General features: G+C 39.0%; 2 protein-coding genes across 5 annotated transcripts; one reads left to right on the top strand and one right to left on the bottom strand.

Annotated features, from left to right (window-relative positions):
* Nucleotides 1-868: 868 nt before the first annotated feature.
* LOC103699978 (HAD superfamily, subfamily IIIB acid phosphatase) lies at nt 869-3,948 on the bottom strand. 3 transcript variants are annotated; one of them, XM_088702512.2, is made up of 4 exons: nt 3,130-3,948; nt 2,638-3,017; nt 2,344-2,556; nt 869-1,364 (listed from the first exon to the last, which is right to left on the bottom strand). In XM_088702512.2, exons 2-4 carry the CDS (start codon nt 3,003-3,005, stop codon nt 1,187-1,189), a joined length of 759 nt encoding a protein of 252 aa, XP_088558638.1. In that variant the 5' UTR covers nt 3,006-3,017; nt 3,130-3,948; the 3' UTR covers nt 869-1,186. The 3 variants fall into 3 exon arrangements, with proteins under 3 accessions (XP_088558638.1, XP_088558640.1, XP_038980408.1); XM_088702514.2 differs by having other exon boundaries at nt 3,626-3,948; XM_039124480.3 differs by having other exon boundaries at nt 870-1,364; nt 3,745-3,948.
* Nucleotides 3,949-11,441: 7,493 nt separating this feature from the next.
* Nucleotides 11,442-15,485, top strand: LOC103702157 (uncharacterized). Of its 2 annotated transcripts, XM_088702510.2 has the most exons (6): nt 11,502-11,777; nt 12,244-12,352; nt 13,347-13,470; nt 13,767-14,774; nt 14,855-15,113; nt 15,151-15,438. In XM_088702510.2, the coding sequence occupies exons 1-6, from the start codon at nt 11,603-11,605 to the stop codon at nt 15,315-15,317; spliced, it is 1,842 nt and encodes a 613-aa protein (XP_088558636.1). In that variant the 5' UTR covers nt 11,502-11,602; the 3' UTR covers nt 15,318-15,438. The 2 variants fall into 2 exon arrangements, with proteins under 2 accessions (XP_008782693.3, XP_088558636.1); XM_008784471.6 differs by having other exon boundaries at nt 11,442-11,777; nt 12,250-12,352; nt 14,855-15,485.
* The last annotated feature ends 723 nt before the right edge of the window (nt 15,486-16,208 follow it).

Genomic DNA, 16,208 nt, shown 5'->3' with positions numbered 1-16,208 from the left:
ATAACAGGGCCGAGCATTTCAAATCATCCATTCTTTTTTTCAAGTCATCCATTCTTGAGGAACATCAAAACTACTGCAAAATCAGAGTCTATGCTCTCTGCAAAACTGGCTGGTTCATCTTCAGCCTCAAGTTTAGACTCCTATTTGTCCATCTTCTTTATCTTCCATCCTTACAGCTGACGCTGCTGGTTTCCTTTTTGAAAGATTGTAATTGGGTTCACACCCCTACTGTAGCAAAAAAAAAAAAAAATCTACTCAACGTATACCTAGTATGTTGCTTCTGTGGCACTACCATCATTTTATGAATAATGATGTATGTATGTATGAAAAGCAACTAATATCACCATGAAGGCATATACGGAGCATAGTTTTTCTCCTTTCCTCATCTTTAAATCTACATTTCTCCAACATTATTTCATCTTTAATCTCAAGAACACGTGCATGACCTGCTACATAGCATTCTGAACTTGTCTGGTGCTTTTATACAGCCATTTTTTTCATTACAAGTCAATCTAAGATAATTAAAACTTGTTATAAGTTGGTATGCTGTCTGCATCGGGAGAAAAAGAAAGAAAGTTGGTGTGTGGTTATTCTTTGGAGGAAGGTTATCCATTGGAATAATGGTTAGTTGATCATTCTTGGTTCTCATCTCTTCTTTCTTTTCTTTGATGTATTTAAACTTAATTTCTAATTGCAATTGCATCTAAGTGAAATAATTCAACTATATATAGTTCAAGCTATCTATACTTCACAATTACTTGATCACATGTTTCTGGGTGCATTAGGTCATTATTATCTAAATCACGAAAGTAGTTACCATGGTCATGTCTTTAAAGTGTGTAATGTGATTTGCCTAAATATGCAAACTTTGCAAGATTTTTGTAAGACGAATGACATGACGATGTGATGATGAACTGTAAACTGGGTCAAATAACACCACTTTGCCCTGTACACCATCACCTCAACAACATGGTTGTCCACAAGTTTGCCAAGTGGGCGAAATCCATGGTTTTCTTTTTTGGATATTTGTAGCAGTGCTTGCCGACTGCAATATGTGCAATCTAGGACAATCTTGGTTAAACATCCTATAAATTTAATCATGCCAATCTTATCGTAAACAGTGAAGCGTAGAAAGTTTGATGGTGTTTATCACCAATATCAGAGAGGAGGAGGGCTAAATAAGGTTTTATGGGACGAAATACATGGGGTTAGGTATTTTAAATATGCGATCGCCAATGAAATCGCCCTGCAAGTCGCTCCATTGATCTCCTACGTTCCCACGTATTCTGTACCCCTCTTCCACCAATTGCTTCCTCATCGACGATTTGAATCCAACAGCACTCTGCCCTCTGTATGCTGGACCTCTGCAAAAGTGTTGCTAAGTGATGGCATTAGAGAGAAGCAGGAAACTTCCTCACAAACACACAGAGAGAGAGAGAGGCAGGCAATATGGAAGAGAGTAGAGATGGTTAACCCTGTCGCCATTTTTTGCACTAAATATACAAATCATGAGGCATAGTGTGAGAAATAGTGTTAAAATCCATCAATTAATAGTCACACATTGCATCATCATCCCGAAAAATGAGAGTATTAAAGAATGTTTACTGTGATAAAGAGCACTAAACCAACAATAAAATAGTACTCTTTGATAAACTAAACTATGAAATTCCTTTTTTCTTCTCAAAAAATTAAAGGAAAGTTCTATATTGTTGCTCTTTCTATAAACCTTCTCCCCCAAAAAAAAATCTTTCAAAAAAAAAAAATCACACTCCATGGAAATTATTTTGAGCATGGATATTATTGTTCAGATTAACTTTTACTAATTTAGATGGTTACTTTGGGATGCCACTAGTACAAGTAATCATTATATAAATCTGCATGTGGTAAAACTTCCACCAAAACAGAGCAAACCATATCAATTGGTAACCAAGTGAGAGCAAACAAGAATTTAAAAAAAAAAAAAACAAATATTTCAATTTTAAGATGTCAACTAATTTAGTTGGTAAAGTAATCACTGGATTCGAGTTCCATCTTTTACTCTTAACTTATAATCACATGAAGCAAGTCCAAGATTCGAAAATATCTCAGAATATTGATGGATCTTCTCTCTCTCTCTCTCTCTCTCTCTCTCTCTCTCTCTCTCTCTCTCTCTCTCTCTATCTATCTATCTCTCTATCTCTATCTCTCTCTATTTAAGTATAAATAAGAGAAGAGGGGCTAATGAGAGACTAAATAGTATGTTGAATGGAATTGGACGAGTAGCCGACACAGCGCCTTGCCGATAAATAAATAAATCACGCGTTTAACATTACGCCATAAACTACTTTCAAGAGAAAACATTACCTCAGAATCAACCTCTCATATCCAACAAACCCCCAAGCATGCAAATTCTCAGCTGTAGAAACGCCCAAAGCCTCTTCATCCCTTCCAGTGAGAAGAAAAACCTTGAAACCACCTTGTACCAGCCTACTGTACAACCGGAGCACTGCAGGAATAGGCGGACAAAGCCCTCTCTGAGCCCAGCTCTTAAAGGCAGAAGGATCCCATGGATCTCCCCTAAAACCACAAAAGACTATATTATATCAAGTCCACAAGAAAAAAGACCACCAATTTTAGTCAGATCGACGAGAGCATTACCCAAAGCGTTTCCCTTGGTAGTACAAGAGATTTGAGAGGCAGGTGTCGTCGATATCTAAAACCCAAGCATCCTTACCATCACCGGCCGCTACTATTCCATTGAGGTATGTAGAGATCTGCTCGATAACCACATCGAGATCTTTGTTATATTGGCCTCCAAGCATGTAGTTTTCTACGTAGAGCACGCACTGGGCGGGTACCGTGCGCCAGGCTTGGGCATTGTTGGCCTCGACCGCGACCCTCCAGCTCAGGCAATAGCAGGTCTCGAACCCCATGCTCGATCTCGGGCCGACCGTCATGCAAGTGGCTCTGGAGAAGAAGTTGGCGAACATGAGAAGTAGGAGCTCCCATGGAGCCAATAAGATCATGGAGATGGAATCCTGCACATGGAACACATCAAAAGAAATTTCGTGGATGTACAGATGTTGCTATTCTGCGGATGGAACTCGAAAAGGTTTCTTTGCTATATAAGAGATAATTAATATTTCCTACTTAAAAGTTAAGCAGTGCCATATTGTGCCATTCATCCCTATCCAGTTTCTGAAAGGGTGCTTCACGTGAGATTTAGCCATTTTCGCAGTACCACATCAGAGCTTATTTGAAAGCAGGATATGGTGATTAGCTTCGATCTGTCCCAGAATCTAAATTTAGAATGACATGGTTTGAGCTTTTTGTTTTTTGAGAGAGAGAGAGAGAGAGAGAGAGAGAGAGAGAGATTAAAACATGGTTCTAGCATTTAGAGATAAAAAACTTATCTTGGAAAGAATATAATTAAGAACAGCATGATGCTGCAATCTGGTTATATAATAAGCATGGATTGTTACAATCTCCTGGATGCATGATATCTCTTGATGAAGTAGGTGAAGCAATATTTTCTTTTTCTTTTTCTTTTCTTTTCTTTTGGAGAAGAAGACAGTCAGACACATACATCGTGTCTCAGATCAAACCAGTAACCATAAAATGAAAGGATCACCATGTCGCAACTTACTCCTTCCCTTGTCTCTAAGCTCTCTGGAATTGGATCGCCCACAACTGCCTTATTTTGAGAGAGAGAGAGAGAGAGAGAGAGAGAGAGAGAGAGAGAGGAGGAGGAGGAGGGGAAGGTACCTGAACCAAAAATAAGAGGGACTCAGAGGTGGTGGGCAGTTGTTCAACACTGCTTTTGAGGTGCTGGTGATAATGGAGGGCGCCATTTATAGGACGAGGAACGAAGCATACGTGAGAGCTATAGATCTCCAATGGATGACATGAGGGGAAAGCTTTTGTCCATCATGAAACGCAAGGAACGGGAGGGGAGGCCAATGGGGTCGCTTTTCTCCTGCCTCGGGTCTCCCTAGTGATTCCATGGAATATAGTGCGACGTCATCTCTCCAAATGCTCGACACGTGGATCCACTAACCTCTAAACTCCGCGTGATAACAATCACCCAAATGAGTTGACTTGATATGAAAATTAAGATTATGTCTCTTCTTCTCCTTTCTTTTTTCTTTTCGATTGGACGGGCCTTTGAAATTGAACGCAAAGTTGTGGCGAGGTCAAGCCGCCTTTTTGTTTTTTTAACTTTTTTATTTATTTTAATGAAAAGGAAGACTAAGAAAACACCTAGAAATTGAACGCAGAGCCTCCCCCGAGCATTCATTGCACCAAAGGAAGTGCTGCTTTCGAGAGAAAACATGAACTGTCTCCATAATTTCATCTCATGATCATTTTATTATCTTTTAAAACAAAAGTAGAGCGTTTCATATTCCAATCTAATTTATTGAAATCATAAATTTAAAAATAGTATAAACGAGGCTCAAATCCAGATCATTGGTACCCACTTCATCAAACAAATAAGTTAGACACACATAATTTATGCAGGATCAAGAAAAAGAGCCATGGATGAAACATCTCATGGATGGACCCAAGACATTTGGTCTAATTTCGTTCGATGCATAGCTGAAGCTTTGAATTATACATCCACATTCAACCCACTGTACTCCCCACAATGCTTTCTTCCAAATAGAAGAAGAAGGGTAAAAAAAAATTAGAGAAGAAAAGAAAAAGAGAGAAACTTTCGGTGCTATTCTAGTTTAATTGTGTCGGCTGTGGCGTACACTACCCCACCAACTTGCACATTGTTGTATGCCGTCACGAAACCAAGTACTGTGGTGCCACTTTCTACTTTCACGTAGACTCCGGGACCAACAAAGCACGTCAGTATGAGAGCATATTAGGCCATAAGCATCATCCTAAAACTGGCGAGTGCTAAAGGCATAGAAGTCCAACAAGGATATAATCGTTTGTTTGATTTCTTTTCTTTTTTTCCCCTCTTCCGATTAAACTGTTTGATTATATATGGTTAATAAATTGTTTTCCCTTGGTAGTTGGGGCCAGATAATTGGTGGTGGTGAAGTCGCCACCCCACCAGATACCAGATCTTATTATTAGATATAACATTAATAAAACAATGGATGATTGTTCTGATCTAGTCCCCAGGGCTTGTTTTCCTCCACCAGTTGCACCCTTCTTCTCAGCGCTTGTGCTGGAGAAAGGTCTTTGCTCAAAGTAAGAGAGGATGGATCTCCCACAATGAGAACCTGTATGGGCGTGTGTTTAGTCCCACATTAATTATTCGATGAGAATATCTTCTAGCTAGTCTTTTTGGATGAGGTCTTGCATTGTGATACCTACTATTATTTAATTTTTTTAAAAAAAAAGTTAAATGATTCTTAATTTAGGATGAACTCATTCGCCAATAAAATTGATTGAATTAAGCATGCTGATATTGTCTAATAATGGCTGGTTCGGTTGCTAGAATTTAAGCATGTAATGCTGCAAAGAACTGAAATCGTAACAAGATTGGTTATTGTAGAAAGGTTGAAAGTTGTCTATTCCTCATACCACCATCTTATGTGTAAAATAGTAATAAGTAAAAAGAGTAACAGTCAGCATAAATTTATATGATGGAACTGATAAAGAATTCATGGATGTACTAACTTTGATCCACTAGCTGCTTAAACAACTCTGGTTGTAACCTTAAGCAGAATACTTCTATGAAAGTAGATGAGAATGTTGATAGATCAAGAAATTAAAATATTCAGGTATATGGATCTTAGAATATGTATCATGAAGCCTGCCATGACTTATAAAGTGGCCAATCTTGTGCTTGCCCGTATGAGCTTCAATCCAAAAAAAAAAATAAGGTGCTCAATCATTTGTTAAGCATTACATATAATCTAATCGAAAAGCAGTAAAGCGTTAGAAAGAATCTTTAGAAACCACTTGGGCTACTGCTATATTTTGTTACAATCATTCCATCCATCAAGGAGGTTCCAATTGGAGCTTATTAAAAAATTTCATTCCTAATAGATATGTTAAATTGATTGGAAGAAACCAGTCAACAGTCCAAATTCTCTGACCAATGAACTGCCCAAATGTATCAAAAGGATGCATATTCTGTGAAAAATCAGAGGACATGGTTGCTGCTTTGATTCATGTTTCTTTGGAATAAAGTTGAAGAAATGCTTAAGTGATAATAGCACGGCCGCGAGCTTGACCCACTTCTAGGACAGAAAGATGGTGAGGGCAGGAATATAGAAAAGAATACTTCTCCTTGTTAGTATTAAATTGACTGCTGGGATTTGAATGAGCTTTAAGCTCATAATATAGGAAAGGGAATGCAGATCATGGACTGGGTCTCAGCCAACCAAATCAACAAGTTTTTTCTACTAGAGCCAGCTGAAACCCAAACCCTTTTGTTAATATTTGGAATCAGGTCCATGGGCTGGCTGGTTCGAATCCTTAGGCTTGGATTTAAAATTGCTGATGGACTTTTATTTTGCTTAATAAACTAAACAGGTGATAGATGGATGATTCTAAAATTGTAAGCTGGAAGATTTTCTCCATGCTGAATAACGACGTGATAACACCACCAAGAAGGATTTTTCTCATATCTGATGATGCTATTTTAGCTTTTGACACTCTTCTCCACCTCTTCAAAATAGAGTTGGATCTCTTGTAATTGAACATATCCAAGCAGAAATAAATGAAAACTAGACCTGTTCTTCTCATAATATATGCTACATAATTCAGAAATTTCTCCCGGAATTGAATCGCACTCTCTCAACGAATGGCAACCATGAAGAATTCAATATTCTTTTATTCATATATTTATTGTTCATCAGCAGCAGAGTCTAAAGGAAAAAAGCCTTTGATGAAAAATAGATGATTGCTCATGCTTTTCGTGCCACCAGTTCACAGGACCTGCGAAAGTTGTCCAAAAAGTGAGATCCTTTTTTGTCAAAAATGGTTATCTTGATTCATGAATTTACTTTGAATACTTCATGGAAGAAGCTAGGTACGCTTGTCTCATATACATGATAATATGAGAGTATATGTAAGCATCTTTAAGCTCAATGAAGCAATCGGACAGAGGCTGGATAAAGACCAGATAGCACTAACAAGTTTTATTGAAATGGATATATAAACAATTGAAGATGAATGAGTTTTACCAAAACAATTGTTTGAATGTTTTTCATAACATGTGTTTGTCAAATTTGATCATAAGTCATGATCCTGAAACATGAATTTTAAGAAAAACAGGTCTTCTCCTGTTTTCATAAAACCTGTTTTACAGAGAATGATGCTTTATGGATATCAATTAGATAACAATTATTATTACAATTAGATAACAACTCTTTATCCAAACACAGATCAATTTTTTCTCATTTTATCCCAAGGGTTACGTATGCTTTTACTTCCATTTGATCCCAAGGACAGAGTCTAGATATATATTGTGAATAAGGCACTCAATGATGGAATCACAGCCACGGAGAGTGAGGGAGGACAAAATATACGACTACAGACAAAAAAGAAATCTTCGATAGATAGAGAGAATTTATCTGGTGATGGGTTTCGTTATTTGCTCGTCAGAATCTTCTCTTCAGGCCACTGCAGCAGTGCCGCAGATCTCCATCACATGCTTGATGAGACGAGAGTTGCATTGTTTTTTTAGGCAGTGGTGTTAAAGAAAGTCCTTATCGAACAACATGATAAAAAGAAACAAAAACATCCAAGCATACTTGATTCGGGAGAATTGGACTCTAAAATAGAAATAAGAACAAGTTATTCCTATTCCAGCTATTTGGTTAGGAAGAGTTCTATTTCAATTCCGATTATAAAGGAGAATGAAAATATCCTAATCCTCCAAAATTCAATCCCCACTCTTTTTTGGTATTTAAATCACATTCCAATTCCAATTCCGATTTCAATCATGAACTAAACGTGTTGGATGATATAGCCATTTCCATTTCCATTTTAATCTATTCCGATTTCGGTCGTGAACCAAACACATCTCTACTTCAACTGAACTAAGAATTATGAATGGAGAGGTAGTTAGCTTTCATCAATCATATTCAGAACTAGGAACAAGTTAATTGCAGGCCTTAGTAAGAAGATCAGAACACTACAGCAACAAATGAAACCTTGTTTAAAGCTTACGTTGCATGATCATAATTTCTTCATGAGAAACATGGATAAAAATATCGTTTTCCGTGTTTGAAAACATCTTCCAACAGGTACCAACGAGGTAATCTAGGGCCAATGGCACATATACATAGATTTATACTTTCTTACTAGTCTTTTTACAAAATTGTGTCCCTCTATGTGGTAACTGTGTTCATGTCCGTGTCATTATAGGCAAGTTTATGACAAGATGCCACATATGATTCTTCATTGCCTATTATAGCAACTTACTTTATAACCTCACTAGCAGCCCTTTAATTATTATGTTGAGTATATCTTGAGTTTACACACTTTAGAGAGGCAAAAAGAGATCTTCCTTCTGGAGCAGTGTGAGTGAAGCGAGTGAAATGGAGCACAGTAAGTGAAGCGAGCGGAAAAAAGGAAAAAAAATCCCCCTAGAATGCTATACTCATTTTGGATGGATCGCACCATTAGTTAGCTGGGAGTATGGTGATAGAGCTTCTGCAAGTTGGACTAACTTGATTATTAAAGGATGCTAGTTCGAGTTCAAATCAACTTTCTCTATTATATATCTCTCCTGTAACCCTTTAAAAAAAAAAAAGTATTTTTAGAGATTGTGTATTGAGAGCTAGAATTTGAAAAAAAGAATTATTTTTTTGTAATTTCTATTTTTCTATAGTACAAATGTACAATGTTAATGTTATCTTTACCTATGAATGCAAATCAATAGGTCGAATCATGTAATTATTTTTTTTTCTTTCTTGTTTCATTGTTTTGTCTGCTTGATGGAATATATTAAGATGTCTTATGCTCTTCCCCTTCGCCAAACAACTCCTTGGAGATGTATATGGTTAGCGCTAATCCATGCACCTAGGTCTAACACGCATACTATACAAGAACTATAGATTGATTCGTCCATTTGAGCAAGATTCCTAAGATCTATTATGATGTTCTTTCGTCTTGCATGGCGATCACATCATATCCAGTCCCACCTTCTAGACTCCCAGGTCCCAGCACTTGAGAGGCTATCCTATCTTTGTGTCCTCTTCCTCTAAGCAGAGGCTTACGGGTGATCCACCATTAGATCATCTATCGCACAGATCTCAAAATGCTCCACAATGATCCATCCATGTTAAAACAGCTCTCAAAGAGATCAATGGGCGATCCAAAGTTGGATTCATGTGAAGGAAGATGAATCGTTTTTTTGCAAAAGATACAGCCCTTGTTCGCCTGCAAAAAACACAATGTAAATCCACTTCCCACTCCATGTGCATGGTAAACCACATCTAATGCAATAACCTCCCATATGGACTTAAAAATGGATTTGATGATGATAACTGATACGTCTAAGCCAACTACAATTCACCAGAAGATCCAACCAATTAAAACACGCCACGATGCCAACATGTGGTGGATCGAGAGCGACTATTAGGCGGGCCCAGCACCATACCGCCGAGCTTGCATATCAAGAGCTTCCTACAGTTGGCCACATCCTAACTGGAAGATTCAGTGAACATCGAGATCCCATCGATGTGACAAGCTGGACGTCATCCGCATACACAGCATTCACGCTTGATGTTCAGGCCGTACTCAGGCCAGTGACTTCTTGTCGACCCACGTATCCTAATTCTTTAGTAGTAAATAAGCTCCTTCACTAGATATATACAAAAAAGGGGCATAGAAGATAAGCAAGAAAAGGGAAACGTCCTAACAGACTAAAAGACAAACTCCTTCTGTTTTCTAATACCATATTTACTTGGCATCAGAGGGTCCTCCATCGAATATGTTTCAGACAGAGGTGACCAGCTACATCCGACGATGATCTTGGCTGCAGTAATCGAGCATCGCTCGCCTTCTTCAATTCCGATCAGAACAACCGACTACCGAGCCTTCTAACAACGTCATACTTCTCGCCGTGGTGCTTAGGATCAATTAGTTCTCGGCGGCAATAATAACCTCCTCCCGAGTGAGAGAATGTGAAGTGATGTCACAGTAATATGCCTACGAGAAAAAACAAAAAAATGATATGGTCTATGCCTAATGTCTAAATGAATCAATGATTTGCTTGGAACCAGATGAAACGAACCCCAATGCGAAGGTGGAGTACCACCATGTGGCGGTCACGATCGCGGACCAACCGAATGGCCGAGATGTCGCGGTCGATCCACCCCGGGTTCGATCACTACGATCCAATCTACGGTCCCCAGTGTCCCTCCGGTCCGGATAAGCGGTGGACCACGTGACTGACGGACTAGGTTAACCTTTCATATGCTCCACGAGACCAACAGAACATGACAGGTGAAGACAAGAGTAGGGGTGGACGCACGTGCCTTGTCGAAGACTTTCGAGACTTGACGCAGCTTCTTAAGTTTACCAATGAGAAGCTTATCATCTGAACCGTCCAAATGAAGTCTCTTTTTTCAAAAAAAAGAAAAAAGAAAAGGTGGCAACGTGACACACGATCCCTCTCACCAGAGAGTTCCCTAACGCCGTTTACGGTCTATCAAAATTGACCGGTTATAATGAAAAATAACAGCCGTTATTTACTCAGCCAGCCTTAAATTGTATAATAATTTCTATAACAATCATGATAATTGGTTGATATTTTATATTATTTTACTTACTAGCTGTCTGAGATGTAACATGGCGTGTGTTGATACAAGACAAGAGCATGGCATCCAACACCATCCTTGTTGCTCTAAGAGCCAGCAATTCAAGTCCTAATAGCAATAATGACAATAATAGTAACAATAGCACACACAAAAAAAATCCATCCATATCATAATTATTTAGATCTAAATATTTTAAAAAATATTAATTAAGACTTAAATTCAAAACTTCTAGCATAAAAAAATTCTAATTTATTATATAATACTATTTTGTTGCTCAAAATATATATTTGGATAGCATTGTCTATTATATAGCACAAGATTCTAAATACACCAAAATCACCTAGCAATCCTTACATCATATGCCCATCGCTATTTGTTGGATTGAAACTCTTTTTTTTTTCTGAAATAAAAAAAATTATTGATATAGTATGCGATCGTATCATTGTTCTTGTAATAAAAGATCGTGGATCAAACTGACCAGATAATTCAATTCAAAGGAGGTTAAATGACCGCTGTCATCCTGTGATGATGAGTTTAACACAATCCTGTAACTATTTTTAAAAATACCTATAATTTATGAGTGTATATATATATAAGAATCAGAACGGTGGAAATTAGGCATCGTCCAAGGAAGGAGTAACGGAAATTCCCTGAGACCGTCACAACAGCCGTTATTTGGGACCATGTTTCCACCCGGGAAAACAGGAAGTTACCGTACGAATAAACGGCGGTGACAGTCAAGTACACTCGCTTCAGAGTTTGCGCTGCTCCATTTAATGCTCTCTCCCTCCCATTCCTTCCTCTCATGGTGATCTGAGCAAGAAGGGGGAGGGAGGGGAATCCATCATACCCCAAAGAGAATGAGAATGTAGGAGAGAGCCGGAGCGATGATGAGTCGGACATCGAAGGAATCTCTTCCCGGCGGGAGGCATGCGGCCTCCAGATCGCAGCATCTCCGGCGGGAGGGAGGGTCGAGGGACGGGGACGAGAGCTTGGATCTCTTCGCCAGGATCCGCCGGAACCCGTTGATCAGTTCCACTACCGAATCCGGCAGCCAGAATGGTCTCTGGATCCATGTTTTCTCCGTTTCCTTTTCCTGAATTCTTGCTCTGTTCTCTTTGAATTGACAGAATTGCGTCCCAGAATTTCTTCATGATAACCTTGAATTCCGTTGCATTTTTCTAGTCAAGATCCAAGAACTCCCCTTTCTGCTGAAATCAAAAGAATTTCTTGCGGGATTTTGATATTATCTGGATACTGGTCTTGATCAAAAATTCAGTTTGCATTATCTTCAGATTGCTAAGTTTCTGTGGACAAAGATCTTCTCATTTTACTTATATTTTCTCACAAAATTTATCTATTTTATTGATTTTTAAGCGATATATTACTATCCAGAACATTTTGTAGTATAAATTTTGATATTGCTTGTAGCCGCTATGCATTTATGTTGCACCGAGACTGAATTATGTTCAAGCATTTAATTCGTCTCCCTTATGAAATAGCAAGTTACGGTGGTGGTGCTGATCAGCTGCAGGACAATTTAAATTGGAGAGGACATCGATCGGATCGGCAAAGTTGGGGAGGAATGGAGCAGATGATCTCTTTTCAGCGGACATTGGCAAAAGTGATTATGATTGGTAATCATAAAAGACCTTTTTATTGATCACTATCATCTTTTGCTCTCTGGGAAATTTAGATTTGCCAATTTCGCAGTTTTATGTTCCTTCGGTATTCTCTTAACAAAATTGATGAGAAAATTTGTGAGTAACATTCAGACTTCGAAAAACAAATGTAGTGTTCACAAAGGGACTTGTCTCCCAAGGCATTTTGATGGAACAATGTTCTTCAATGCTACAAATTTCTCATTATAGTCATGCATGTAGCTTCACCAACAACTTTACATGGTGTGAAGGATTTGATTTAGTAAACAAAATTGATAATCTCTCCAAAATTATATCCAGGATTCGCATTTCGTAGCATCAATATACTTTTTTTATTAAAAAAGAAAAAAAAACTGCATCCGCTAAAAACTCGAGGCTCATCGTGGTTATGTCACATTATAGGACTAGTTTTACTTAGATCTAAGTTTTAAAATGTTTGAAATAGTGGCATTACTCATCATGATTAGAGGTATGATATTTTATTCTTATGGTTATATATGATACTCCTATTTTTAGCCAAAAAGAAAAGTAGACCCTGCAATTTCATCAATACTGAAGCCATTGATGACTTTATACCAAGGGTGTGAATCTAAGTAATAATGTAAATATATTGCTACTTAATGGAACGGCAAGCTCAGGATATATAATTTACCAAACATCTGTCCCTTACCAAGAAAAATGTTTCATCCTTCAGCAATCTAGCTAACATCTAATCATTTAATAGAAAACAAGAAACAAGTTTTTGTGGTGAAGGCCAAAGAAACACTCACATCATGCATGTTGATGGACTCCCATTCTGCTTCAAGTTAATGATCTGATTCAATTATAAAGGGGATTCGATCACGTCTTGCAATCAAAACAATATATTTATTCATCATAATCCTGTCTTCAAGTCTATGGCATTTTCCTTTTCTCTTTGTTTAGGGCATCTGGAAGCTAACTAAGAGTTTGATCTGACTTCAATGGACAGGCTTCTGACTCCCCCTGGCACCCCTCTCTTCTCTTCTTTAGATGCCAGCGAACACCAACCGTTCTCAACAGGTCCAAGGAGCAATTCCAATGGCGGATCAGTCTCAACTACAAAAGCTTCGAGGGTATGTTTAATCTCACTCCGTTATCTGCAATGTAACTGTAACAACCATTTATTCTCCAAAAAAGAACATCAACAACCATTTTCCTGCAATATGATTTACATTTAAACTTCAATTTGGTTTCTTGTGGGGCATCACTTGCATGTACTCAAATACTCGATTTTTAACACCAAGTTAATACCTAACTTTATAAGTTCTCTTTGGTACGACACAACGACATGTTTGTCTGTTTAACTACATCTGGACTTCCTACTTGTAAGAACTAGGGTCACAACATCTCCATTTTTTATCTCCTGCAGTTATCTGCATCTCAACCAGAGAATGGCCAATCTACTAGACTAAACAAAAGTGGTTCAGCTACTCGCCCTTCTCTCTCTAGTACAAACTTCTCCAGCTATTTCTCCAACAACAATAGAACATCAGTCCTCAACACTAGCACAGCCTCAGTCACCTCTAGACCCACAACCCCTGGCAAACGCCCAACCGCTACATCCACCACAAGGACAAACTCGATCCCAGCCTCCCGTGCAGTGCCATCACGTCCATCCACCCCTTCCAAAACTCGAACATCTTCCAATTCTTCTGGAGACAAACCCAGACAATCGCAAAATTCTAGACCCTCTACTCCAACTTCCCGAACTCATGTTCTTTCTACTCATTCAAATTCTAGTTCAGGCACTTCAGCAGCACGTTCGAATTCCAGGCCATCAACCCCAACTCGTCGCAATCCTACACCAGTCCCAGCTCCAACCACCTCAAACTCCAGATCATCGACCCCCAATCGCCGAACCCCAATACCAGCACCAGCTCAAACTATGGCTCGCTCTCTCTCAGTGGGTCATAATCCAATAACAAATAGCAGAAACCCTGCTTCCAGATCACGTCCTAGCTCACCAGCTCCGCAAGCCCGAGTTTCAGCACAGCTTCCTGCCCCCCAAGATTTCCCCCAGGAAGTTCCACCAAACCTTGGAACAAAACTGTCTGAAAGACCTATTTCTGCCAGTAAGCAACGCCCAGGAGTACCATTAACAGCCCAGTCAAATCCAAATTCTGAGGCAGCAGCAGCTCCGGTCAGCTGTAATCGGCGGCAGTCCTCACCCATTGTCACTCGAGGCAGGATCTCAGACAATTCACCAAAGGGCCGATCACACAGCAATGGGCACATTGTCAGCCAACCTGGAATCCAGAAGGATGCTGTATCAGAGACTGCAGTCAGGAGATCCAGCAAGCCAGATTCATCCACAGAAAGCCCCGGATTCGGAAGGATTATCTCCAAGAAGTCATTTCACATGGCCCTCAGGCATATGGTGAGCTTCCTTAGATACTGCATATTTGGTGAAACCATCAACATTCTACCGTTAAACCATTGTAATTAATTTAATTCTAGGACATCCGGCAAGGCATTCGCGGGGCCTCTCTCTTCCCTCAGAGCATTCGTCCGACCACTTCAAAAGGCCGGCCTGGTCCAGTGTCAGACCCGGTAGTTCCCACTGTTGACAAAGCAGCATCTCTTGGTGATGGAAGAAGGTTGGAGTCGACCAGTGGAGAGAACGGAAATCATAATGGAATGATCTCTGGTCACAGCAATTTAGCCATCTCAGAGGATGGAGGTGGGGTGGTTAGTTCTGCAGAGAGGGAGTCTATTGGTGGTTAGTTCTGCAGAGAGGGAGTCTATTGTTGCAGGAGTGAACGAGCTGGATATCCATGAGAGCTCCCAATATGATGCAATGCTGCACAAAGATGACTCCAAGGACTTGACTTCGCCGCACAGCACTGAAGATAAGTCCAAACAGAGCCTTGTGTCTGATCATCTATTCAAGCCACTGCCAGAACCTTTCAGCCTTATTTGACAGCTTAGATTTTGATTCGCTTGTAAATTTGTAATTGTTGATCTTCTCCTGTCCGTGTTATTTATGTTTTAGATATTGTTCACTCTGGCTTTAAGATGTTCTCCTGTAGAGTTGATGCTAAGTGTATTCTTATAATTCTATGAAATAATAGAGAAGTTCTTTAGAGCACATTCGATATATGTTTTAGCTGTAGTAAATGAGTTTCTTTTTCTGAAAAAGTGTGAACGTATGGTCAGCAAAGAGCAACAAAACTAAGGTAGAAGATTCTAGTCAGTCAACGTGCATCCAAATGCATCCTTGCATTCTTATAGCCGTATAATAGCCATGATTTTGCAGCGCCATTAAACAACTGATCTTGATTTCCTTAATTTTTTTAAATATCGTTTTACTTGTACACGATATCTATTATAGCATCTAGATATCTATTAGAAATAAATATCAAATATTAGAAAAAATAAATGTCAAGTAACAACTATTACGATTTTTACATTAAGCCATTGCAACAATTGAAACACCACATTTAACATATATTGCACTGACATAGCATAGATGTGACAACCTACAAATAACCACTGTAATCTATAGGTCATCTATATTTTGTAACCGTTGGATTTTTTTTTAACCCCCTGTTCTCCGATGCATGGACTGGAAAATATGGTCTTCAGTAATCTCCCTAGCCAATCAACAATTGGAGAGAAAAATTTAAAGGAGACACTGAGTGCAAGATGCTTGGTGATCTTGCAAGGTGTCAATACTTGGCAAAACTCACAGTAGATTAGTGATGCAGGTATGTGGTCATATAGGCAGTAGCTTTTGCTGGCCAGATTGATAAGAGCCAGTCAGTCATCACTGGTTGGCAATAATTAGTAGCTACAACTGCCATTTGATATC

The sequence above is a fragment of the Phoenix dactylifera genome, chromosome 8 (assembly GCF_051530095.1).
Source record: "Phoenix dactylifera cultivar Ajwa chromosome 8, Ajwa_hap1_PhDact_Kaust_v1.1, whole genome shotgun sequence".
Lineage (NCBI taxonomy): Eukaryota > Viridiplantae > Streptophyta > Magnoliopsida > Arecales > Arecaceae > Phoenix > Phoenix dactylifera.
This window is presented reverse-complemented; position numbering and strand designations above follow the sequence as displayed.

Coding starts and splice junctions, on each gene's coding strand:
- LOC103699978 (XM_088702512.2), bottom strand. CDS start 3,005: ATGATCTTATTGGCTCCATGGGAGCTCCTACTTCTCATGTTCGCCAAC. Junction 2,557..2,637: donor TACCAAGGGAAACGCTTTGG/GTAATGCTCTCG, acceptor TTGTGGTTTTAG/GGGAGATCCATGGGATCCTT. Junction 1,365..2,343: donor TATGAGAGGTTGATTCTGAG/GTAATGTTTTCT, acceptor ACACTTTTGCAG/AGGTCCAGCATACAGAGGGC.
- LOC103702157 (XM_088702510.2), top strand. CDS start 11,603: ATGATGAGTCGGACATCGAAGGAATCTCTTCCCGGCGGGAGGCATGCG. Junction 11,778..12,243: donor CGAATCCGGCAGCCAGAATG/GTCTCTGGATCC, acceptor GGTGCTGATCAG/CTGCAGGACAATTTAAATTG. Junction 14,775..14,854: donor ACATGGCCCTCAGGCATATG/GTGAGCTTCCTT, acceptor ATTTAATTCTAG/GACATCCGGCAAGGCATTCG.